The sequence below is a fragment of the Alligator sinensis genome, unplaced genomic scaffold, assembly GCF_000455745.1.
Source record: "Alligator sinensis unplaced genomic scaffold, ASM45574v1 scaffold531_1, whole genome shotgun sequence".
Taxonomy (NCBI): Eukaryota; Metazoa; Chordata; order Crocodylia; family Alligatoridae; genus Alligator; species Alligator sinensis.
The window spans coordinates 2,076,368-2,103,586 of record NW_005842173.1 but is presented as its reverse complement, the minus strand read 5'-3'; the positions used below and the strand labels follow the sequence as shown (position 1 = coordinate 2,103,586).

The 27,219-nt window shown below is 42.6% G+C and overlaps 1 protein-coding gene across 1 annotated transcript in view; it reads left to right on the top strand.

Moving 5' to 3' along the window:
* The window catches only part of MINDY4 (MINDY lysine 48 deubiquitinase 4), a 57,723-nt gene that overhangs the window by 6,327 nt on the left and 24,177 nt on the right, over positions 1–27,219 (top strand). Inside the window, exons 5-6 of the mRNA XM_006025922.2 lie at positions 19,846–19,909; positions 22,782–22,943. Of these exons, the coding sequence (XP_006025984.2) occupies positions 19,846–19,909; positions 22,782–22,943 (226 nt within the window). The remainder of the gene's footprint in view (positions 1–19,845; positions 19,910–22,781; positions 22,944–27,219) is intronic.

Here is a 27,219-nt window from a genome sequence, read left to right as displayed (position 1 = left end):
TCATAGATATAAGTGACAGCACTGCACGTGGTACTCCAGATGAGGCATTACCAGTGTCTTGTACATTAATAGTTTCCTGTCTCTACTGGAAGGAATTTACCTGATGCATCCTATGGTAGCATTTGCCTTTTTCATTGCTGCATCCCTTTATTGCATCACGTATGACATTATCACGTACACTCCCAGCTCTTTCTCCTCTTCTGTTGTTTCCAGTCTGCAAACTCCCAGTTGGTAGCAGAAATAATTGCCATCAGTTCAAGAGCCACCGTGGTTAGGGCTACATGCAATCCCCCAGCCAACAGGTGAAATGAGCTTTGCTAATTGGCATATAGTCTGCTTTAGTGTATATTCACCACTCAATTACAACCAAAATAACAGGCTAGATGGGATATTTAAGGTCTTCTTTGTCTCTATGGCTGTACAGAAAGTTTGTGTTCTCCTACAGACCGGAAGAACTTAAGAGAAGTTTTACTTAGTTTTAATTTTGAATGGTGACACGAGCATTATGGGGTCGGATATCACAGAAGAGGCAGTGATCACTAAGTGAATTCATTCTTTCGTGTAATACCCATGATGAGTCTAGTTGACAGGTTTTCATGAAGCTAACGTCATTATGAATTTCATTAGAGTGCAGTTGTACTTATTTGCATTTGACAGAGTTCTCTTTTGTCCTTTTAAACTGTATTCCTACGCTGCTATCAGCCTGAGGATTAATCAGTAAAAAAAAAATCCATACAACGAGATCAAATTGCACTCTCTAAATGCTTTTCAGAATCATATTCTAGTGAAAGAGAAGTGTCAGAAAAATCCATCATCTATTGTATTTCCATCTCTCAGTAATGACTGTCATGAAGAAAACTGCTTTGATTGAAAAAGAGTATGACTTTAGATTATCTTAGTACGCTGCCACAGTTCTACTTTTTCTTTCAAACCTAGACTGTGTTGAAAGAAATACCAGTTTGGAACTCAATTTTAGATGTAAATGTAGTTGCTAAACCACAGACTTTCTTGTAAGGATTCACAATGTATTATTATTTTCAAATTTACTTTACATTAACGTTGACATTTTGTGGTTTAATATAGCGTAGAAGTCTAATATCATTGCTCTTATTCTGTAAGGTATAACTGGCATTAATCTTATATGACTGGTTTTAGACCAGCAGCACAAGGATGTTTGGTGACTTTGTTTAGGTTCAACATGACTAGATTTTTAAAGGGCTTTAGGTGCCTAACACTGCAGATCAGCACATAGCGGGGTTTTCCCAAGTGCCTGGGCTCCTAATGCTCATGGATTTGAATATCTACACCAGACACTAAAAAACGGCATGCATTTCTTAATGATGGGAGCTGGGAGGTTCTCTCCCCCATTAAACTAATAAAAAGATTACAAGTTGATATATTGCTAATAGGTGCCTTCATACTTTTGAAAATCCCTCTGGGTTTGTATCTGTACTTCCAAGCACCTAAATACCCTTAGACATCTGGCAGACAGTGACAGAGAACAGCTTCTTTAGGAGCCAAATCTGTGACCTTCCCCCCCACTGGACCATTTCTGGAAACGCTACTGCTTTTCCACCTTGCATCCTTTCCTTTTCTGTGTCCTTGTGACAAGGTATTTAGCAAAACTTGCAGATTTGCTAGACTCTGTCATGGCCTTGAATTTACAACCTCTGGGCTGTCAAACATGCACCTTAGGGTCCACCCCACCCTGAATGGTATAGTGCCAATAAAGTCCACCATTAGCTATCTTCTGTTTATAAGAAGCATGAATTTATCTCTGTTGTTAGAAACAGGGAATGTACATTCAGACTTTTGTCTATGAGAAATGAGTCACAATTGTATTATGCACTTTTCAATTATGGATGCATGGTCATGTCATAATCCTTGTTTTAGGATTTGAAAAATAGCAGGAGAAATAAGCTCACTGCTCATCCCATTAAGAAATACGTACCATTGAGTGGCTGTTATGGGCATTGGAAAGGGTTGTTATTTACATAATTGACATAGTTCTGGATGAATATTTGAAGACTAGGGAGAGTTGTTTTACTTAATAGGGTTATATCCAGCAAGTAGAGCTGGTTGAAAATTTTCGCTCAATATTTTTTTTTTCTACAGAAAATGAATCTTAAGCAAAATCAAAACTTCCCATAGGAGCCATTAGTTTTGTTGATTTTTTTTTTTAACATACCTTGTCATGTCAAATCCACCAAATCAAAATGTTTTGGTTTCCCAACCCATGCCAATGTCTTTCATTTCAGACTACTGTGCCAAGCTAGGTCTCCCTGAACTACCCGCATGCTACTGGCCAGGAGTACCTGGCTGGGCCACGTGTCTCATGGTAAACCCAAGTCTCTGTTCTGGTTGTAACGGTGTGGGAGATAAGAGACCAAAGGCTCTTGAATGACCACTCCCATGAGGCACAGCAGCAGCTCCGAGGGAGATAGGTTAGTGTCAAACCAACCACAACCAAAATGCTTAAATGGGGGTCAAGAAATAGAAACAAAACACCTTGTTTCAGAAATGTCAACAACATTTCCTTTCAATCAAACATAAAACTTCACAGTTTCCATTTCATGAAGAACAACTCAACATTTTGACTTTTCATTCCACTTCAGAACACAAAAAAAGGGGAAATGTCCAAATTTCCTGCAGGACAGAAATGCCTATTTTCAACAAGCTTTATTCTAATGCCGCATTCATTGCAAGTCACAGGCATTTGTACTTAGCAGGCCTACCCCAATTGGAGAAGCAGAGGGTTCTGCTTTCAGTGTTGCTGTGTAGATTGTGCTACCAAGTTCATCATACAGGAAGTATACATGAGCACCAGTGAGGGAACCAATAAGAAATGGTTGCAAGGGTTACAGTTCCCGAGGAAGTGCATTGGGGTTTGTTGTTGTCGCTGTTATGGGAAGGAGTGCTAGGAGCAATGGCCATTCAAACATCATTTATTTTTTAACTACTGGAGAACTAACAAAATTATTGCCATTTCATATCAAACGCTACTGCACCACCTCCAAATTCCTCTTAAGCCATGTTTCACCTGCTCCAACTTCCTGACCCATGAAAGTTAAGCAAAACCCATTGCTCTTTTAGCAGCTGCTGATCCAGCCAGTCAATTTAATTTAATTTAAAATGGTGCTTCCCATCAAAGTGCTCATGGTGTATGTCTTCATTGTACCAACCTCCTTTCCTTTACCTCCTCTATTCAAGACAGAGCCATCAAACCCAGAACCCTCCAATCTCCTGCCAGACCCTAGGAAATGTTGACTGAGAAAGATGCATTACCACAATTCCTTTTGTGGAAACACAATGCATTGCCAAATGCTAAATATAATGGCTATTGTAGTGCACATGGTGTGTGTGTGTTATTCAGAGTTTTGATCAATACAAAACTAAAGATATTTTTTGGCCAGTGTAGACTTCACTGCTTTATCACAGCTAGAATTGTGTATTTAGCATCCGGTGTTTGAACCTTTTAACTTCTACCTCTCAAGTGTTTCTGTGAGAATGAAGAAAACAATGGTGTTATCTGTGCAAAATAACAAGACTTTGAGGGTCAGAAAAAGGCTGTATAGTTTATTAGTGTTGACCTATTGTAAACCCAGGAAATTATGAGTCAACCCATCTCCTTAGTGTTATCCCAGAGCTCTAGTAATTGTGGCCCTTTTTCTTCCAAAAATGTGTCCAGCTTCTTCTTGAATTGACCTATGCTGTTTTCCATTTTTGAGTTTAGCAGTTTGTGCCATAATTTAATGCCTTCTGTTAAATGATGATTTCTGAATGATTCAGATGTTGGTCCATCATCAATCGAGCCCCTTTTAAGCTAGGCCCTAATTAGGACCCTCATTGTTTCTAGGCATCTCCCATTTCCTTATCTTGTACTCTCAAGCCTTCCTTCAGTGAGCATATCAGAGCAAAGGGGAGATGTACGTTTACAGCTGTATTTAGGAACTTGTACCAGTCGCTTTCCACATAGAAATGAACAGCATTGCCTTTTTCTGAGCTACAGAGACTAAGCTTATCTAATCTTTCTTCCTAATCTTTCCCTTCAAAAACTATGGAGTAATATTTCTGCTCTTCTTACATTTTTTCCATTTCTAAAAATATCCTTCCCGTGCTAAGTTAAGCAGGGCTGCACTTGGCATGCTAAGTGTAGTCTTCATGGAGAATAATTTTGGCTGAGAGAGAAGGAAATGTGGTCAGATAGACTAAAGGTATGTCTGCATAATGCAAGGCAGGGCTAGGCAGAGATAATCAAACTGTCTCTGATTGTGCCAGCTCTCATACCAGAAGCAGCATTACTGTGCTTGCACAACACTAAATCTGGGCTAATCAGCTCTGCTGAGAAGCAGGACTTATTAGCCTGTGTAAAACACCATGCAAGTGTCACTATACAGCTTCTAGTTGGGTAAATAGCATGCACGGGGGTAGCTCAGGTATCTCTGCCTGGCATTGCCTTGCAAGGTGCACATATACCCAAAACACTAGTAATGAGGCTTGTTGGTTGCTATGCTCGGCTCTGCCTTTAACTTATTCTATGATGTTTGAGAAAGCATTTAGCTTGAACAATGTAAGATCGTAGGATCATAAGCTGGGTCTGAATGACTTACCCAAGACCACTGACCTGGAAACTGATTCCAGCTCTCCTGCGTCCTAAAGTCGGTGCCTTAACTATAAAGGTACCCGCCTCTCAGACACTGTTTTGCATTGTTTAGTACCTCTTTCTTTGTCCATTCCTATATAACGTCCACATTGCTGAAGGGAAAGAATATGGTCACCTGTTTTAAAATGACAGATGTTTCATCCACTTATCTTAAAAGCTGTAGAGGAGCTAATGCATGGTTGAACTGTTTTTTACGCTATCTGATCCTTCTGCCTCGTGTTAAGAGGTGTGTAATAGAAAGTAATCTACATTGTTTACTTTCTATTTACTACAGAATTTATTTACTAAATAAAAATTATTAATACTAAATTTAATACTAAATTATAAATTTAATACTAAATTAATACTAAATTTACTACTAAAAATTACTACTAAATGTATTAACTATTTACTACTACTGTAGTAAACTACTACAGTAGTTCACTGTTTTGGGTCACCTGGTCCATAGCTGTCTAGGGGATGATTAATTGACACACATAAATAACAGATAAATATAAAATAACCCAAAAGCTGACATTCGCTCTACTCTGGGGGAGTATTTAGAAAGTAAGTGATGCTACGTCAGTGCGTGAGTTGCAGATGGAACAATGGGTTCTCCACCCTGGACCTGTTTCCTCTTACTGACACCATTTCCCGGCCCTAAGCCAATCTCTAATTTCTCATTTCCCCACAACATACCTAGTTGTCTTTTATAAACTCCTTGTGTTGTGTGGCAGAGTTGCAGAAGCTTTCCTGAAATAACAGTAAGTTATGTGCAGTGGCATGGTCCATGGACACGTCTACATGAGATGCTTTACTGAGCATCATACTAATCTAATGCAGAGTGGCTGCATCTACACGAGACGCTACTGTGCAGTAGCTCATTACTACTATGCAGTATCATCAGAAAAAAAAAAAACTGTATGGGGATGGTACTGTGTGGTAATGCAGTACTAAATGACAGTAACACTGGTACTAATGGTAGTCAAGCACTAAATGACTACGCAGTAACGACTGTGCGGTCCGCCACTCATGTAGATATGGCCAGTAAAGTGTCACCATCTACACATGCATGGGACTTACTGCACATTAAATTAGTCTAATGTTCCCTTTGCTAGTACCAACACAATCAGGTACTAGATAAACAGTGTATTAGATAATGTGCTCTAGCACATGTGTAGATGCTGACCGGGGGCCATTACTGGTCAGTCCAAGCAGCAGGGGACCCAAGGGGCAGGTTAAACCCCAATGCAGGGGGGAGCTATGCCAGGTGCAGGGGCAGCTGTCTCCTTGCCACGTGGAGATCGGGACCCATCCCAACCCCCACGTAGCTGGAAGAGCTGTGCTGGCTGCAGGGGAGCTGTCTCCCAGCCACATGGGGGTTGGGATGGGTCTCAACACTTAAAGGGAAATTATCAGGGTGAGCAGTTTTCATTTGATGTTCACAGTTTTGTAGTATAAATACAAATGTCATTGTGGACAAGGGTTGTTTTTTTGGGGGGGGGGCAGGTTGGCAGCTGTAATAGATGGGGAAGCAGATATTGTTTAAAGGGAAATAGCTGTCACTTACCGACAGTGCAAAAATTAGCATCTTGGGCCTACTTGAAACATCTATGTTCCTCAGTCTCACACTTCAACAAGCCCCATTTTATGGTTTACATCACCGGGGAAGCATGGGATTAGATTTAGCACAGAGTGAATCAAGGTAGTAGGCAAGGGAGTTTATGTGGGACTTAGCCTTGGGAAGGAAGGAGCCAGAGTTAGTTTCTTTAGTGTAAATGAACTTATTTGTCTCTTGATTGGTGGTTTGTGTGCAGTTTGCAAGGTCTATTTGAAACTACTTATTATGACTGGGGCAGTGGCCTCCCATTGAGCATGTTCTAGAGCAGTGGGGGGCAATCTTTTTAGCAGGCATGCCACAAAGCAGCAGCTCCCCTCCCCAAGTGCCACTCCAATCACCTTCCTGCCCGATCTGCTGCTCTGCTTTGTGCTCCCTGCCCTGTCTACTACTGTGCCATCTGTCCCCCTGCTGATCTGCTGTTTGCCACACACAGAGGCTGCCCATGCCAGTTGTGGCATGCATACCACAGGGTGGCCATCTCTGTAGTAGGGGGTTCTTGCCTACTAATGGACAGGTACTTGCTGAACCTGAGCCAAGGCTATTCCTGGCAAATATCTTATAAGCTAACTGCCAGAGGGCAAATATGAGGGATTTTGCATGAGAGTTTGTTTGGAAAGTTGTTGTCCCTTTTTCCCAAGGTTGAGGATTAGGAAGAGAGGACAATGATGGCTACTAAGGCAATCCTGGAGGGTCAGCTGAAGAGCAGAGGAGAAAACAAATTAGATGGATACAGAAGTGGTGGTGTATCTATTATTCCAAAGTGGATGCCTGCTATATGAAATCTTGCCTGATGGAAGTTCATGAATAAGAAGATATGAGAAGTAGGGATGTCAGTTGAGATGACAAGGGAGTTCAAATGGGGATTTGAAGACATGATGGGTGGGGAGAAGACAGGAGACAGAACAGACAAATCAAGATTTACAGATGCTGCCAAATAAGAGGACAAGAAGGGAAAGCAACTTCACAAAGGGAAGGAGACTTATGGATGAATGGTACCAGGAGGACAAAGAAGAGACAGCTCAGTGATGGAAAAATAGAGATAACGAAGAGTTTTCTTGCATTAGAAAACAAGTAGAAGCACAGAGAACAAATAGCTGGTGTATGGCCTTTTTGAGGGTGTTCAGGCATTGGAAAGCAATCATAGAAAGAGCAATCTCAGTGTTTGGGATCCACTTGAGAACTTGGGGCACCACCCTTCTGACGAAAAGAGCTTTAGAATAAGAAAGGGAAAGCAAAGGAAAAGAGAATCCAGTTGTGGCAGGGCACCAAGGGTGCCTGCCACTTAAGGAATCAGGCAGGTCTGCAGAGCCTTTGGCAGGTGCGGACAGGCCTAATCAGGGACTCAGCAGACTCAGGGGCTGACAAGTGAGGCTGATTAAGGGTGCCACATGACCACCAGGAGAATGCCTGACTAGGGGAGAGCTGGGCTGGGTCAGGACATAAGCCCAGGCTAGAAGAGCAAGATGGTCAAAACATCTGGGGTGTTGAAGTCCACCAGCCAGAAAAACGTAGCTCCTGGTGTCCATCCAAACCACCCAGAGGTTTAGGGTGGGAGCTATTGGGAAGGAGGAAGTTCTTAGGGGCCCAAGGTGGGGTCCACAGCCTAGGAGAATGAGCCTTGGAGAGACCAGGCCAGCCTCGATACTGAGGCCTAGGAAGAGCCAGGTCAGCCCTAGGAGAAGAGGGCTGAGGACCTAAGGTCCTAGGAGGAGGCCCAGGTTAGCTGTGGGGAGAGCTGGGTCTAGGATGAGTGGGGGACTGAGTGATTGGGTCCCTGAGAGAAGCCAGGTCTGCCCAGAAGAAGGAGTGGCTCATACAAGGAGCCTAAGGAGAAGCCAGGTCTACCCTGAGTAAAGAGCAGCTTTCACCAGAGGCAAAGAGAGAGGTCAGACCAGCTGGGATGCGGGGGATGGAGGGCGCTCAGGGCCATCTGGCTAGAGGGTGACCAGGTAGGCCCAGAGAGGTGGGGCTTTGAACCCTGTCCAGAGCAGGGGAGTTATTTGAAAGGGCCCAAGAGGGAGGACCCATGACTGAAGGGGATGATGGCCAACTTACTGGTCCCAAGGACTTTGACTAACCTATGCTGGCCAGGGCCCAGGAGGGGCGAAAGGGTGTAAACCCACCATGAGGGGTGGCCAGTGCTGCAGAGGGCTTGGCACCTCAGCTGGCCTATTGGCTGGGCCAGGGTCTTTGGGTGGTCGAATTTCTTACCAGATATGATGACAGAGTAGGGCCAGTTAGGGGCATGAGTCACAAAGCTACCCAGTTGGGGCATGAACTGGATATGACAAGTAGGATGTCATCTGCAAGGCATGGGGCATGTTGTAGGGAAGGCATGGAGCCATGTGATTGGCCCAGGAAGCTGGGAACATGAGTTAAGGGTCAACCCTAGGACGATCAGGGAAGCCTCCTGCAGTCTACATATAGCAGTTAACAACAGGGCATGGTGGGCAAGTGCAGGGAGGACTGGCCCTAGAACAAGGTGGTATAATTTAATTTTTTTGGGGGGGGGTGCCTGGGCACCGCCCTGTTACACCAGTCCACAAAACAGAAAAGAAGCATCATAAGAACATAGGATGCAGAGCGGAAGGGATTTTGTGGGGTCATCAACTCCTGTCCCACTCTATCATAGGTAGTCCTGTCAATAAATTAGAAGGACTCTGGCCAAGGATCAAAGCCCAGGGAGATGAGAGAGAATGGAAAATAAATGATCTGGAGACAGAATGAGGAAGCAATGGGAGAAGACCAAAGATTCGTACTGAACAACAGAAAGAGACAGATCTCTGTAATTTGACCTTGTTAAGAAGAGCTGACAAACCTGTCAGAAAAGTGGATCCAGAGAACAGAAGCTGGCCTCGTGTCTGCCAGAAGACACAGATCTGAGATATGGACCAGAGACTGAAAGGGATCCTGATGGGAGCAGGGAAAAATCAGTGGATTGCCCGCCATGTTGAGACAAATGACGCTTCCAAATTCTGGCTGGAACAGATCGAGGAGAACTGCATCAAATTGGATAAGCAGAGACTCAGGAGCATGAAGGGCAACAGATATCTGCTGCCTGGCCTTTGTGAGGGTGTCCAGGCCTTGGGAAGCAATCACGGAAAGAAGCCTCTCCGCGGTGGAGTAGATTCACTTGAGAACTTGGGGTACCAACCTCCTGATGAAAAGAGCTTTAGACTAAAACTGCAGGGGAGCTGGTAGGAAAGACTTTCATACTCTTCACTGAAAGAGGACAGCAGAGAAAGCTAAAAATCACATGAGCAGTAATAAAGGATTAAGAAATAACATGGGGTAGAAGTTTGGCAACAGGGAAGAAGAAATTGCTAATATTGATAAGAGCAGAAGTCAGCTAGATGATATACTTAGTGAAAGAACTAGGAATCTGGGTGAGGGCACAGAGAAACAACTGAGATTTTTGTACACTAATATCTGGGGAACAAAATAAAAAGTAGATTTGCAGAGGTGGGAGGTGAAACTGCATAACAGGGGGATAATAGAAACACAGTGGAATAGCAAGGATGACTGAAATACAAATGCTGGTTAGGCACTGTTGAGGAAAGAGAGTGAAAAAAGAAGAGATGTGGTGTGGTCATTTCCTACATCAGTGCTGCCATAAACTGAAAGACAGAAGAAGTTGTAGCATGGGTAAAAGAGAATCAGTTTGGGTCAAAAATCAGTTTTGGGGAGAACTGGAGAAAAGTTTCTACTGGGGTAGTGTCTGGAGTCGACTCAGGCTAGGTTTTGACCTGGATAGAGATCCCCACAATATTATCAGGGAGTCAAATGCTGTGAGCATTTGTCATTATGAGAAACTTTAACTTGGAGAACAAATAACACCAGTCATGGTCTCAGATCCACCTGACTCATTGAGCTAGTATGGTTAAGGCACCTCAGTTTATATGACTGGTGGCACACAAAGGAGCAAAATAGCTAGCTTCATAGCTGACTACCTTAGGTTTCCAAACCTAAGAGACTCATTTACAGCTGCAGGAAATGGGGACTGGTCTTTGCCATGAATCTGAAGTGAGGCTAACACATTTCTGGAATCAAAACAGGATTCCTTAAACACCATGCAACTAGACCTCCTCCCCCAAAATGATAAATCCCTGTTATTCCTAGATATGATAGCTGCTGGATTCCTTCACCAAAGTCATAGAAATGAATGAGGTGTAATGCTATTTTAGACTTGGCTTGTGTAAGTAATAAGAGAAGAGCTGGTCATTAAAAAAAAACAAAACTTGGACATGAGTGACCATGAGTTTATTTGGTTTAAATTAAATGCAAAGTTATTGAGCACAGGTTGGGAACACATTTTTTTGTAAAGGGAGCATTTTGAGAAATGGAGGTAACTAGTTAGTGAACTCAACAGGGCTGAAAAACAGAGGCATAATGAGCAGGGTTTGTGTCCTAGGCAAATCCTGCAGCAGAGGGAGGAGAGAGGGCTAGAGGGTGCAGAGGTACCACTGGGCACAGGAGGGAAGAGGGTTCAGAGAGGAGAAGGGCAGTCTTACCTATGCTGGGGATGCTCAGTTTTCATCATGGTCTGTGTGACTTGGCGGTTGCTCTTACAGCAGCAACGTGGTGTCCAGGAACCCAGCTGCCGCTGCAAGAGCAATGCTGTAGGACTGCTTTGACTGTCAGGGTATGAAATCCAGGGAGATGAGGCACAGCTCTGGTGCCCCTGCTACATTGGCTCATCCCCACTCTAAGTTACACTACTGATTAAAAAGCTTGGGGACTATGTGGAGTTCCTTTAAGTCAAACATAAAAAAAATCTGCAATTTTGCAACTCAGACGAGGGGAGAAAAGGGCTCTAGACCTAAGTGGATGAATAACCTTTCAGGAATGGTCATTTGAGCAACAAGCCTAGCTAGCAACAAGTAACTCATGAGCAACAAGCCTAGGAGGACTGGGAAAAGGGACCATCAGAGAAAACTACATCTTCTCGGTCAGAGACCGTAAGGGTAAAGTGGTTGCTTCCACAAGTCAGACTGACTTAGACTTTGCAAAGAAAATAAACAGAAGCAATATAAATGTGCTTCAGCTGCATGAACAAAAGAAAACAAAAAAACAAGTGGGGCTAATATTCAGCGAGAGCCTAGATGCAACGCCAGCACTCGTTAACTACAATGTCTTGGTGGTCAATGAAGATAATACCGTAGAATATGTTAGTAAAGTAAGGATGGCATATGGAAAGAGAATTGCAATCTCTGCATGGAAGTAAAATTCAAAGAGCTTGAAACATTTGGAGCAAAGTAAAGTCCATCCCAAATTCTGAAAAAGGCGACATGTGAAATCACAGTCTGCTGGCAAGGACTTTTAATAAATCTGTCAAAACATGGGCGATAATGTAGGACTGGAAAACGGCAAACACAATGCTTATATTTAACGAGTGAAGGAAAAATGATGTAAGCACTTGCAGGCCACTTAGTCTGACCTCAGTAGTAGTCAAGGCTTACAAACAAATTTAGAAAGAAATAGCTAAGTACACAAAAGTCAATAGAAAATAGGATAAAATGCTACATGGATTTATCAAAACGATACCATCATTCCAGACAAACTTAATATCTTACTCTCATAAGATCATTGATTTTTCCCTTGTCTATATTGATGTAATATATTTGTACTTCAGTTAATTATTTGATATTATGATGCGGGAAATTGTTAGCTGAGACAGGGTTAGGACCAGGATTTGTAAAGTGATGAGGATTTGGTTTATGGGGGGACAGGTTATGCTGAATGACAAGCCTTTAAGCTGGACTGCCGTAAGGTCATTGTTAGGGCCGATTCTATGTAATATGTACATTAGTGGCGAAATCATAGGAGTGCGCTACTGAAATGTGCTGGTGATGCAAAGTTGATAGGCACTGTCAGTACAGTGGAGGAGGTGAATATTGTGCAGGAAGAAGGGGATGACCTTGAAAACTAGAGTGACAGAAGTAGGATGAAATGTAATAGCACAGAGTGCAAAGATACGCATGCAGGGGCTAATCACTGCAGTTAGGGAGAGCTCATCAGATGGAAGTGACAGAAGGGAAAGCTGGATTTCGTAGTTGGTCACAGGATGATTGAGTCACTTGGGTGATGAGGCGGTAAAAAAAGGCAAGGCCAGCCACAGGATGGATCAGTCAAGGCATTTCCAGGAGAGTTATAAAAGTATCAGGTCTCATGCACAAAGCACTGGTGAGACCTCAACTGGGATCCAGTGTACCATCCTGGTCACCCATGCTCATGAAAGATGACTTCCAACCAAAACAGGTTCAGGAAAGGGCTGCCAGACCAGTCAAGGGACTGGAGAGAAGGAGACTAAAAGGACCCAGCTTGTTTAGACTTCAAGAAAAACAAAGACTATTTAAGTTAGAGTACAATGTTGGCACAAGACAAAAGAGCACAAAAGTGACCGTGAATATATTTAGGCTGGAAATCAGAGGAAGGTTTTTAACTATCAGAGGAATGAGGTTCTGGAACATCTTCCTAATTATGGGAGCAAAAAACCAGGGTACTGGGCTGGGTGACCACAATATCCCTTCCAAGTCTGCATTCCTGGGTCGATATCCTGTAGACCCAAGAGACACGACTACACGTTGAGGCTTCAGCTTCAGTGGCTGCTGCAAGGAAAAAAGCTTTTTGAAAAGCCAAGGCAGTATCTACAGAAAATGTCATGGCTTTCCATGGAAGAAAACAGCTGTCTCAACTCTGGTGCAGGGAAATTTTTCCTGCCCCACCCACCACACCCCATAATGCTGCTTCATCTCCGCTACAGTCATGCTGCACCACAAAGGCACTCCACAGGCAGACATGTAAGAGACATTTATTTCATTTTTTGAAAATATAGATTCAAATGACTGTTTGGGAACTATTTTTAAGATCCTCTTTCTCTTGCATGCTTCTATAAAAATAGCTCTCCTTTAAAAAGCACTGTGAAGCACAGAGGAAAAGATGGAAATTGGCATGCACCTTCTTAGATTCATGCAGGATTGGGAGAAAATATTTAGCAAAGCCAATAGTTTAGAATCAAGTGCTTTCACTTTGCCTTCCACTGTTGTGCCTTGATAATGACTGAATAGGGACAAAGCAAAGTTGGTCCTAAAGGCACCTAAATGAGGCTTTTATGGTACTTGGTTGCCTGAGGTCCAAAGAGTGATCACAAATAGCCATTCTCCTGCCTGCAGCAAGAAATATCAGACAGTGCCTCTGTTTTGGACTGGAAATGTCTGAGGTGCCTACAACTCAGATATCTTCATGGCTAGGAACAGACATCACACACAAATCATCTTAGTGATTAGAAATGGATTTAAACCTGTAACAGAACAGAAGTTCAGGGCACATAAATCAGTTTTGAAATGGCTAAAACTGGTTTAAGATAAACCTGGTTGAGTGTAGTATCAGTCTTAACTGATTTGGGTCAAACCGGTTTATGCAGTGTCTGTCCCAGACCCCTTCCTGGTTTAAGTTAAACCAGAGTTCCCCAGCATCCCAGCATGCTTTGCAGTCCTGGGCTGGGCTGTCTACTCCAGAGAACAGGGTTGGCCCCAGCCCTCTGCTTCCTATCCAGAGCTCTGGCAGAGACTGCAGGCACATCAGGGTCTGCCTGACTTCTCAGGCACATCAGGGTCTGCCTAAACTCCACCCAAGTCCCTAGAGCCCATATAATTCACACCAGCACTAGCGAGTCCAGCATGAATTACGGTATCCAGGTTGTAGCCAGAGACAAAAAGAATCAGAACTTGTGTTAGAGGTGATATCTTTTATTAAACCAACTAGAGTTTTGCATAAAAAAGAAAGAAAGAAATTTTAAAAAATTTAAAGAATTTTTTTTTTGCAAAAATCTAGTTGGTTTAATAAAAGATATCACCTCTGCCATGAGTTCTGAGTCCTTCAGCATGAATCACAGCACCCATTGTCACTCTCATTCAAAAGTATAAAACAGGAGGAGTGGTTGCTTCCCTTCTTTGTGTAATAGCCTGATGGTTCAAGTAGTCACCGAGGAAGCAGTAAAAATAGGTTCTAGGTCTTCTCCAGCTTGAGTGGATTCAACCCCACAGCTCCAAGATGATGCAATACTCCATTTCCAAAATAATAAAGAGATATGTGTTGGGGGAAGGGGAAGGCTCAGAAAATGTTGAGAATTAAGCACTGGATTATTGCGAAGCAAAACAAAATGGAAAATGCTTTCAGAGAAGCCTGGTTTCAGCTGGTATCTCTTCCTCTCAAATTGTGATCTGTTCAACTTGAAAAACATGCTTCAAGACAAGCATGGGCAAATATTATTTATTTCTTTATTATTTTGATGTATATCCCACCCTATCCAGAAAGGCTCGGAGCAGCTTCTAATAAACAATGAACAACCCACACACAGGGCTTAGGTGTGGGGTGAGTACTTTTGCTTACTGTGTCAGGCTCTGATCCAGAAGAACTCAACATAGTAAATATGGGGAAAATATCTACTCTGGAAAACCGAAGCTGTGGGTTGGAGTTGCCAGGACTTGCGTCAGCAGCTCTGTGGAGTCTAGTTGCACGGAGAGGAATGCATTCCACGCTACGGTAAAACCCCAGGAAGACAAATGGAAATACTCAAATGCTTAGAGTCAAACAGCTATATAACTGCCTTCCTGAGTTCGAACCTAAAAAGGAAAGGCGATGAATTCAGAACAAAACCACGCTCTCAGCTTTATTGGTCTGCATCGCAACTTTAATGGTTTATTAAACACGGGGGGGGGGTTTCCACCTCTTTTTAAATCATTGTTGCCTTTACCAAAGCATGTTCACACTGTGCAAATATGAAAAACCAAAACATTTATACAGTCGACCTTTTCCCCATCCGGTCATTTTCTGTATCCCCAGTGTAATTATTTGAGATCTTTACATTTGAAGAAGACTCTTGCTCCCTCCCAGCCCAAGTTCTATTTCTGGAGGGGACTCATAATTGTGTGTTTGTTAATGTAGCAGTCTGTTGCCATGAGCATGGGTGCGACGTCACCAATTTACCATTGTGGCTTTGCCACAGAGTGTAGGACTGTCAAGAAGAAGTACTCACTTACACACATCAGATTTTTCCCCAATTAATAAGCATGCAGAAGATTGTGGTAAATAATGAGCGGTAGCTGTTTTTATGCTTGTGTTGGATATATCACCATTTTTCCTAGTATCAGACATATCCCTGACTTCTAAATGTAATGTGTAATGCTCAGCCATTGTCTGTTAAAGAGCTAGCATGTAGGGTTTTTTTCCCTGCAAACAACAGATCAACCCGTATAAGGTCTTCAATTAAATTGGAGCTGCTTATCAAAAATGCTGTTGTTTAGTAAGAAAAAGACATCTGATATGTCAGACTGCAGCATCCAGTAACCAAGTATTTTTGCTTCTCTATACAGATCTATACAGATCACAAGAAGGTGTTTTGTTTTTTTAAACTAAGATCCATATTCCCATTCCAGTTTCAGTTAAATATAACCTTTTTCTTCATTTGTCCTAAATTGTGGGGTGATTTGTTTGTGCTTTGATCCAGGCATGGTTGCAATTTGCTGGTAGCTTAATAGGATGGGGGTAAAATAGGTTTAATAGGAATGGATAGAAGATTGAAGCAAATCCTCAACCAATACAAATTAGCACAGTTTTGGTGAAGTCGGTGGAACTATGATGATTCATATCAGCTGAAGAACTGACCCATAGATGTTTTTATGACTCCGAGGGATTTAGGGCACTGGATAACTGTATTACATCACTTTCATGCGATGCACTTCTTCTGAAGCCACAACTTTACTGCTATGGGTACTAAGCCAGCTATATCAAATCTAATTACAGCGGGCACATCTACACAAGGCACTTTACTGCGCAGTAGACTAATTTGCTGTGCAGTAAAGCATCACCGTCTACATGTGCACAGCAATTAGTGTGCAGGAGACTAATTTACTGCTCTGCCAGGTAGTCCCATCAGATACAAGTAGTATTGGACAGTGCAGTAAATTACTGCGCTTAAATGCACATGTAGATGGCAATGTCAGGATTAGCTTACTCTGGCTCAGATTGAGCCAGAGTATATTGAGTTGCATTAATTGCATGTGTAGACATGCCCAGTATGTCTACAAGTGGTGTGATCCTATCTCTCAGTTGCAGGAGAGACATAGCCTATATTATCTGAAATACTACACAAGTAGGGAATAGAAAATAGGGCCAATAAAGATCCTTCTCTTGTGAGATCTTCTGGAATGGTCTAAAACCTAGATTTAGCATTTTTGCTCAGCAACTAAGTGGTGATGGCTATGTGGGTCAGCAACTGAGCATGCTGTAGCCTGTGCTTCAACTTAAGCATTTGCCCAAGCATTTTTCTGAATGAGGACCACAGTCTCTAAGTGGACCACTTCCACACTGTTGCAAAAATCTCTCATGGTTCAAGCACCATATATCACTGGATTTTATATTTTCAGCCTCCAAAATATTTCAGTAATTCTTTCATATTTGCATGACATTGAAAAGTAATAATAATATTCGAGGGTGGAATCAGGGGTGGGGGGACTGCAGTCTCATCCCCTTTTTGCTGTGCCACATGTGTGTTGCCTCTTTCCATTGACTTCAGGTTCTGCTGTAGGGGATCATGCAGGAAAACCTGGGATCCCTATGTCCATTTGAACCATTGAGAGCATTGGACACATCCTTAATCTCTTAGTTTTGTTACCCGTAACTCACAGTTAATGATACTTTCCACTGTTAAATGCTTTAAAATTTAGAGTAAAAATGCTCAACAAGTGACAATAGTGATCAATATTTAGAAAAGTACAACTGGAGGGAACCTCAGGATGTCATTTGGTCCAGCTCCCTGCTCCAGGCAGGTTCATCTCCCTCTACAGGGATTACAGACAAGTGGTGGTGTAGTCCAGTGATGCTCAACCTCTAGAAGCTGGCAGGATAGATCTGGCCTGCAGGGCTCCCAGGTGGTCAGAAATTTGGTAGCAGGAAAGTGGTGGCAGTGTTAATTGCCTTTCCCCTGCTACCAAATTTTAGGAACCAGGGGGAGCCCCTGGTGCCAGACAGTATGACCCTTCATGCTAAATCATGTGAGTGCATTGTTAGATCTGGTATACGGGGTAAGGCCAGTAAACTATCAGTCTTGGTGTGCCAAGTTAGGCTGGCACAGAGCCAGATCCAAGGACCAGCCTCAGTCAGGATCTGAACCATGGACAAAATCTATGCTGAATCTGGCCTGCGAACTGGTTCCATGCCGCTCATCCAGCCCATGAGGCTAAAAGGTTGACCACTTCTGGTCTTAATAACGTTGGGAACACCCAATGATGAAGATGATGAGCATAAGCACTTTTGACATCAGATTGAAGAAACACGTCCCTAATTTGCACTTTATCAATGTACTGCATTGTGTTCTGACAGAAATATAATGCAATATTATTTTTTGGTGTCTATAGAGTGCGCAGAGGTTCCTGGGCTCTTCATCTACCTCACCTTTTGTTTCATTGTAAATACTGTAAACAGATGTGCCCGTTTGCATGCTGTTCATGTTAACTTCTTGGAAGGAAGAATTGCAGTATAATATGATTTATAACAGTGGTAAATCTTGTCAGCTGTATGCCTGATGGTTGCTTCCTCATTAGTCGAAATGATTTGAAATGCAGATGTGCTTTTTCTCAAAAATCTGAGATAGACCTCAACAATCCCATATTGTTTGCACCTACAGATGAAATTAGAACTTCCTCCTATTGTCCTACATGTATGTCCCATCGTCCCCAACTGACGCATATTGAATAGCCCTCTCTTTTCAAATAAGGCTATGACATTTTCATGTTGAAACTGTTTTTAAATCTGAGAAGTGGCCAAAATCCAAGATTATTATCTTTCCATCCTTGGCATGTAAGGTTGTGATCCTTTCAAAAGAAATTTCTCCATACCGTGCGCAGAGTTTTCACAAATTCCTTTCAATTCAGTGTTAGAGTCAGTACAAATAGCTGATATAGCTGTTAGCCATCACCGAAACTCCTACATTGTTCTTCTCACTTGCATTATGTAACGGTGCCATGGTGAAACTCAACAAGTTTACATAGTTTTTTCAGTCCTGAAAGGATTGAAAGGAGGTTAGAAATGTTATGAGATTTACAATAAATCCTTGTTTCAGCATTATAAGAAATACTATAAGAAAATAACCTCTGGGATGCTTGGGATAACACCAAAGAATGCAAAAAGAATGGCAGAAACCAAGAAATAACTGCATTTTTCAGTATCAGAACCCATTTTTAAAACAGAAAATGGAATTACATTTAAGGTTGGGTTGAAATTTAAGCCAGATCCTATTGCGTCCATGCCAGTTTGACCGCTGTATCCTTTCCCCTTTCATACTGCAATACATTTTAATTAAGTTGTCCAAAGATAGGGAACAAAAAAAATTAGATGTACAGAAATACTTACAGTGTTAAAAAAATGACTAAAAAACCATGTGCGTTTTTTTTGAGAGGACAGAAATAAGAGGGAATATGAGAGAGGTATATCAAATAATTAAAAAATAGAGAAATGTTCAGTTGGACATTTTCTTTACCCTCTGGCACAATGCAAGATTCAGGAGAGACCCATTGAAATTGAGATCAGCATAGTTTAGCTAAAGGAGGGAATTCCTTTTTTTTTATGTACTATGTAATTAATCAGTAGCATTTATTACCGCAAGATATCATAGAGTCCAAAATGGTTGGTTTCAAAAAGACGTTAGACATTTATGAGTACTATAAGAATAGCTATAATTACACAAGATAAGATAAAAATATGATATGGGTTATAAACTCTCATGTTTCTGGACATAAACCAACTACTAAGTGATGCAATGCATGGAGGAAAAATCTTCCTCTACAGAGAGGATATTCTGCAATTGTTATGAGATTTTTTTTTTAAATCATCACTGATCACTTTCTGAGAAAAAATAGCAAAGTAAATGGACTTTTGGCATGGAACAGTGTAGCAATCCCAGTGTTTGTAAAGGTAGAGCATTTGATCTAAACATTGATCTTCCTTTATTTTTTCCTATGATGGAGACTACTATGCACGATATATATATACAGCACTGCCTGCAGTTAATGGGCAAATATCATGGATAACAATGATAAAATTCTTGAACTCAAAACGGGAGAAAATGGTATATAAACCTTTGCTACTATTATCCATATTTTATATAATAGAAATCAAATATAAGATGACATGCATTCCGAAAATGTCATCCATGGAAGTAATGTACAAAAATGAAGTTTGTCTTATCCTAAGACATTTTTTGATAAATCTGTTTGGAAGAAAGCACTGCTATAGTTTTGTGGCTTCAGTTCCAATAATCACTGACAGCCGTTTTCCTCTCTCTTTAGTTCAGTAGCCTAGCACTTGACTAACTTCTTGTAAAACAAATTTTAACACGCATTTTCAGCAGATTTTATGTAACTAAAAGCACATATGTTTCTCATTTTCCTCAGAGAAGTGTATTCTAAACAAATTTAAAAAGTATAGCCATATTTGTGCTTGGGGAATAGGCTTTCCAGGCATTAGAAATGCCAACTGTTGTGAAAGGAAGAGTTGTGATTGAATCGTCTCATATCTTTTCTAGGGTGCGCAGTGACTTTGATGTGCCGACAAACCGAATGATAGGTATCCACGGATACTGCACACAGGTAAGTAAGGGAGATGACTGGATATTAGAAACAGCACGCCTAAGAAATGCTACAAAATGAACTTAGTAAATGCCACGTGACTGGCCCCCCACAAACACACCGATGATTGATGCCAGGGAGGAAATGGCAATGGATGGATCACACTACACATGCCCTGTTTATATGCTGTCCTTCTGAAACCTCTGCAAGACGTTAATATGATTGCATGATTAGGATCTGAGACATTTAATTCCTAGTCCCCAAAACTATGTATCTTGCCATACCAGACGTGCATTGGCCCTGGGACCTGGGCTTCCTCTAGTGACTGGGTAGGTCCTAAATGGGTGGAGGAGAGCTCCAAGTCCTGGGCAAGGGCTGGGGGGCTGTGTCTGAGAGCTGGTGCTGCCTCCTGCCTGATGCCAATGATCACTTGATCCCAGGGATTGGGTATGGGGCGGCTCTGTTTTGGTTCCCAGGCTGCATTGTGCCCCATCCTACTGATCTTTGGAATGAGGCATAGGGAGCTCTGGGTCCAGAACGTGTGCCAGGACGTGCCACATGTTCAGTTTAAAGTTCGACACAGACCAGCCACACAGACATTCCACATTAAATGTTGAATAGGTTTGTGGCTGGTTTGCCCTTTTATTGTCATAAATTGGCTAAACATATGGCATGTTTCAATTTATGGTGTGATTAGCATGCCATAAATGTAAATCATTAATTGTGCCATAAATGTAAGATCTGATAGGGCTCTAACGCATCTACTACTTGCTGCTTTTGGAGATAGGATAATGGGTTAGACCTCTGTTCCAAACCAATATGACACTTTTTATGTTTGCCATCCTGCTCTGAGCACACTGCCTCTAAAATCAGGAGCAACATAGCTACATCTGTGTGGTCGTGTATGACACTGCCAGGCAGCCCCATGCTAATTGGATCACCCCCAGTTGTACACAGATACAACCACACAGCCTATCCAGAACAATGGAACATGATAGAGGGCACCACTGCCAGTCAAAGTTAGTGCAGGCATGGCTTAAACACAACATTTAATGTTTCATGGTCCTCTTGGCTCCCCATCTCAAGTGTCTTCCTTCACTTTTCTTTTATAAGACTTTTGTTTTCTCCTCTTTGCTTCAAAAGATTTGCTTTTTTATCTCTTCTTTCCCGTCTGAAATAAAGTGCCTAATTTATTATTGCAACTTTCCTAAGCTTGCTTGGTTGTTCTAATTCTTTATTTTGGCAAGCTTAGGAGCATGATCCAAAGCCTGATAAATTCAATAAAATGTCTTCAATTGATGTAATTAATTTTTGATCAGTACCTTGGCTGGCCAAGATATCTCCCAGTCCTTTCTAACAGACTAGGATTCTCCTTGATGGATTCTTAGTGGAAAAAATGAAAATAAAAGTTAACTTGCTCTGTAAGTATAATGATGCAAGAAGTGATGTTTGTTGATAAAAAGATAGTGGTCTTTCCTCTTAGTCTACTCTGAAACAAGCATTGCTCAATTCGTCGTCTTAGACCAAGAAGCATCTGATTTTGGAAAGATTTTTAGCCCTTAAATTTCCCGCCTTGAACTGTTAAACCCTCATCATTATGGCCAAATTTAGACTCAAGTAATTCCATCTATGGTACCCAAATTTTTTTCTAGTTTCAGTTGGAAAAGGGAATTCTTCTTTCCTGCCCTAAATCTGTTCTTTACATGTTGCTGTCTATTGGCAAACATGCACATTGCATCATCCGAGAGGTGACTGAACTTTCCTAGAGGATTAAGAGATGCATTTGCCTAGGATATACATCATTAAAAGTCAGTAAACCTCTTGCGTTCCTTCAGAATAACAGTTGGCTTACAAACAAATACAATTATTCATAAATCAAGTTGAAAAGGGCAATAACATAGTTATTTATGCCTTAGAGCTAAGGGAGTCTTATTCCTGAAAAGTTCTCTTCCTATTTTTCCCCCTCTGTATTCAGACATATGTTGTTTATTAATGCTAAGCCAGTTCTTTTCTGTGGCGCAGTCTGCCTCCACAGATTGCTATGTGCCATTATCCCTGTCACTGGCACTACCATGTGTTTGGGGGGGATATACAAATTGAGATGTGCAATGTCCGATTTGGTTCCTTGGCTTTACAAAAATGCCAATGCACTATTTCAAGGACCGGCTCACAGTACACACAAACACAAATCAGGAGTCTGACAAGTCATATGTGTATGCCTTTAAGCAGAGGTGTCAAACTCACCTGGAGTCCCAAGCTGGATTTAGACTGTGGGGCTTCTTGCAGGCTGGATCCAGCCCAGGGTATGGGGGTGGTAGTTGTGGCCACCATAACAGCAGTGGATTTAGAGGCAGAAAGGGTCCAGCAGTAATGGCATTGGTGGGTCTGGAGGTGGCAAGGAGGTGCTGTCTACTAGTAGAGGGAGAGGAAAAGAAGCAGCACTTGGTCCAGGTGAAGGCGTCTGGGGATGGGAGCAGCAAGCCAAGATTACCGCTAATGGTTGTGGCCAGGACAGTCAAAGGGCCCCAAATCCCACGGCAGGTCTCCTCCCTCAACTTCCAGTGGTCTGCTAGTACCCCGACAGGTCACATAGGGGGACTCTGCAGGTCAGCTTCATCCTACATGCCATCTGTTTGACACCCTGGCTTTAATGAATGGCTCAGATGGTACATGACTAATCTCTACTCACAGCTTCATGTGAATAGAGTGAATATAATATGTTGTTAAAATATGTTAGGATACCTTATATAGTATAACTCTGCTTCCCACCCCCTCGTTAACCAGTTAAATGCTGGAGCCTTAGCTATACAAATCCACCATAATCATATGGCATTGATTCTTGGCACGTAAGAAAGATGTATAGCTGATGTTTTTCTTTGTACATGATAAACAGGAACTTGTGAACTTGCTTGTGACCGGCAAAGCTGTGTCCAATGTGTTCAACAATGTGATAGAGCTGGACTCTGGAAATGGCAACATCACCATATTAAAAGGCATCAGTGGACGCAGTGATATCGGCTTGCTGTCTCTCTTTGAGCACTATGATGTTTGCCAGGTATGTCCCATGGGCTTTTGGATTTAATTAAAATGGGAAGCAACTTAAAAATCTGAAACTAGCACAGAATGCAGTGAGCTTGTAAGGTGCCTAACACAACGGGGAGCCAATTTATTCGAGTCATCCAGCTGATGGAATAAGACAATTTATAACAACAGTGGTACAGTGTACTCCAATGATATGCATGCCCAGTAAATGCATAATTCATTTAAGTACCTGTATATTGGCAATTCCCATGTGACTGTCCTTTTCTTTATAACAAATATAACTTATCCACATATTGCGTAAGTGTGCATACATTTAAATGCATAGTTTCTTCCAGCCCCAACGTTGACTTTGCCACCTAATTAACTGGGTAATAATTGGCATTGGCATTGATGAAGGGGAAACAGATGTCAAAGCACTGCTGTTAGAAGCCTTGAAAATGATAGGAGCTAGTCAGTTTTACAGCTGTCTCCACCCATTTCTAGGCCTCTGTTAGCCATAAATGACTAGCTCTCCCTCATTTTCCATGCTTTTAATAGCACTACTCACATTAGGTTTGGATAAGTGCACAGCCTTTTATCAGTCCTGAGCCTATGCCCTTAATCAGAGTATCCTGTAATACTTGAAACAGAGACTGGCTAGCATCCTAAATAATCATGTTCCTTTTAACATACACTTTTGAAACTAATATTTCCTTTACCTTAGTAATAAAAATGCAAAATGACAATGGAAGTTCAACAACAGGGATGAGAAAGAGTTAGGCAGGTGGCAGGATAGATGTGCTCCTTCAAGACTAACTAAATCAGAGATGCGTATGCCTTTGTAAGCGACAGCTTACTTCATTAGATACGATGAAAGGACTGCAGAGAGCAGAGTTTCTAAACAGAAAGTAATGATTTGAATACAAAAAAAAAATAGAGAAGGGGAGGAAAAAGGAGAGAGCAATGCTTGGACAGGCAAGGTGGGTAGAAGAAAGAAAAACAAAGCAGCTAACCCATGGAGGGATTATAAAAGCTAGTCTGGGGAATGGGAGAAGAATCCAGGTTTGGACCATACTTAACACAATCCAGACTGTGGGTGATTTCTTGTTCCATCATTTCCCATTCAAGTTCATTTTTAAAGTTTAGGTGTGTAAGAACAGCGACCCTGAGGGCAGCGCTGGAATGTCTAGGGAGGTTAAAGTGTTTGCCCACAGGCTGGCGTGTCTTCCTGGAGCTGATATCAGCTCCATGTTCATTCATTTGTACACGTAGCAATAGCCTCTAATGTGCAAATGCCTTCTGCCTGCCTTCAGACTAATACAGCTACCTACCTATCTCTGCTCATGGTAGTGTGTGAACCACTGGGAACAATTTATCCATAGACCTGGTAGATTCTCCATCACTTGAAGCCATTAGGTCAGAAATGGGGTCATCCTTAAAGATAAGGTTTTATCTCAACCAGAAGCTACTGAGTTTGCTTCAGGAATGTTGTTTAAAATCTCTGTCCAGTGGTATGCAGATCAGAACAGATCATCTGTATGGCCCCTCCTAGTTTTATAACCCCTGCATCTCTGAAACATAAGTAATTCCCAAAGAATTTGACTTTATCAATCTGAGCTGAAACACAAAAAGGAAGCTTACAATGAGCTAACTCACAAAAAGAAAGTTTACAAGCAGTGGAAACTTGGGCAAATGACTAGGGAGGAGTTCAAAAGTATTGCTCGGGTATGCTGGGATGAAATCAGGAAGGCCAAAGCGCATTGGAGTTGCACCTAGCAAAGGGATGTGAAGGGGAACAAGAAGGGTTTCTACAAGTATCTCGGTAGGAAGGAGAGGGTCAGGGAAGTGTAAGTCCCTTACTGAATGGGGGAGGCAACCTTGTGACAGAGGATGCAGAAAAGGCTGAAGTGCGCAATGCCTATTTTGCCTTATTCTTCCCCATCAAAGTCAGCTTCCCAGACTACTGCACCAGGCAGCACAGTTTGGGAAGGAGGTGAGCAGCCAACAGTGGCAAAAGGACAGGTTAGGGACTATTTAGAAAAGCTGGACATATACAAGTCCATGGGGCTGGATGCGATGCACCCAAGGGTATTGAGGGAGTTGGCAAATGTGATTGCAGAGCTGCTGTCTTTTATTTTTGAAAATTCATGGCAGTCAGGAAAGGACGATTGGAAAAGGGAAAATATAGTGCCATCTTTAATAAGGGGGAGAAGCAGGATCCAGAGAAATACAGAGCAGTCATCCTTACCCCAGTCCCTGAAAAAGCATGGAGCAGGGTCTCAAGAAATCCATTTCTAAGCACTTGGAGGAGAAGAAGGTGATTAGGAGCAGTCAGCATGGGTTCACCAGGGGCAAGTCATTCCTGAACAACCTGATTGCCTTCTATGATGAGATGACCAGCTCTGTGGATGGGGGGAGAGCAGTGGAAATGATATACCTTGGCTTTAGCAAGGCTTTTGATACCGTCTCCCACAATTCTCGCAAACAAACTAAGGAAGTATGGGTTGGATGAATGGATTTTAAGGTGTATAGAAAACTGGCTGGGTTGTTAGGCTCAAAGGCTAGTAATCAATAGCTCAATGTCTAGCTTGCAGCTAGTATCAAGTGGACTGCCCCAGAGGTTGGTTATGTGGCTGGTTTTGTTCACTATCTTCATCAGCGACCTGGAAGATTGGATGGAGTGCACCCTCGGGAAAGTTGCAGATGACACCAAGATTGGGGAACTAGTAGATCTGCTGGAGGGTAGGGCTAGGATTCAGACAGACCGAGACAAATTGGAGGGTTGGGCCAAAAGGAATCCCATGAGGTTCAACAAGGACAAGTGCAAAGTCTTGCACTTAGGACAAAACAATCCCATGCACTGGGACAGGCTGGGGCTGACGGGCTGGGCAGCAGCGCTGCAGAAAAGGACCTGGGGGTGACAATGGACAATAAGCTGAATGTGAGCCAGCAGTGTGCCCTTGTTGCCAAGAAAGCTAACAACATACTGGGCTGCATTAGTAGAAGTATTGCCAGCAGAGCAAGGGAAGTGATTATTCCCTTTTATTTGGCACTGTTGAGGCCACATCTGGAGTATTGTGTCCAATTTTGGGCCCCCCCACTACAGAAAGGATGTGGGCAAATTGGAGAGAGTCCAATGGATGGCGAATGATTTAGGGCCTGGGACACATGACTTCCGAGGAGAGGCTGAGGGAACTAGGCATATTTAGTCTGGAGAAGAGAAGACCGAGGGGGGATTTAATTGCAGCCTACAACTCCCTGAAGTGGGGGTCCAATGAGGATGGAGCCAGACTATTCTCAGTGGCAGCAGATGACAGGACAAGGAGCAATGGGCTCCAAATGCAGCAAGGGAAGTTTAGGTTAGATATTAGGAAAAACTTTCTCATGAGGTGCTTAGTAAAGCAGTGGAACAAGCTACTCAGAGAGGTGGTGGAATCTCCATCCTTGGAGTTTTTAAAGACCTGGCTAGACAAAGCCTTGGCTGGGATGACCCAGCTGGGGCTGGGGCTGGTCCTGCTTTGAGCAGGGGGTTGGACTAGATGTGACCTCCTGAGGTCCCTCCAAACCTTAATTTTCAGTGATTCTGTGATAAGCATATATTTAAAAAAACAATAGTTGCCGTTAAATGTTTCTGGGAGGGCTGAAATGAGTGAGATTTGGTTAATAATATACATTTTAGCTGTTCATATTTTTAATTAATTCAGTATTCACAAGATCACAATTGTACACGGTCAGTTAAGAAAATACCTACCTGCTAAATTAGATGCATACTGATCAAAACAGGGCAAAGAATAGTTTCATAGTTGGTCGGGTCAGAAGGGACCTGAGCAGATCATCAAGTCCGACCCCTGCCATGGCAGAAAAGAGTACTGGGGTCAAACGACCCTAGCAAGATGTTCATCCAACCTCCTCTTAAAGACCCCCAGGGTAGGAGCCAGCACCACTTCTCTTGGAAGTTGGTTCCAGATCCTAGCCGCCCTGACTGTGAAGTAGTGCCTCCTGATGTCTAGTCTAAATCTACCCTCTGCCAGCTTGTGACCGTTATTTCTAGTCACTCCTGGTAGTGCTCGGGGGAACAGGGACTCCCCCAATGCCTGCTGGTCCCCCCTGACTAGTTTGTAAACGGCCACTAGATCCCCCCTCAGCCTTCTCTTGTGGAGGCTGAACAGGTTCAGGTCCCATAGCCTCTCCTCGTAGGGCCTGCCCTGCTGTCTCCTGATCATGTGGGTGGTCCTCCTCTGGACCCTCTCCATGTTGTCCACTTCCTTCCTGAAGTGCGGCGCCCAGAACTGGATGCAGTACTCCAACTG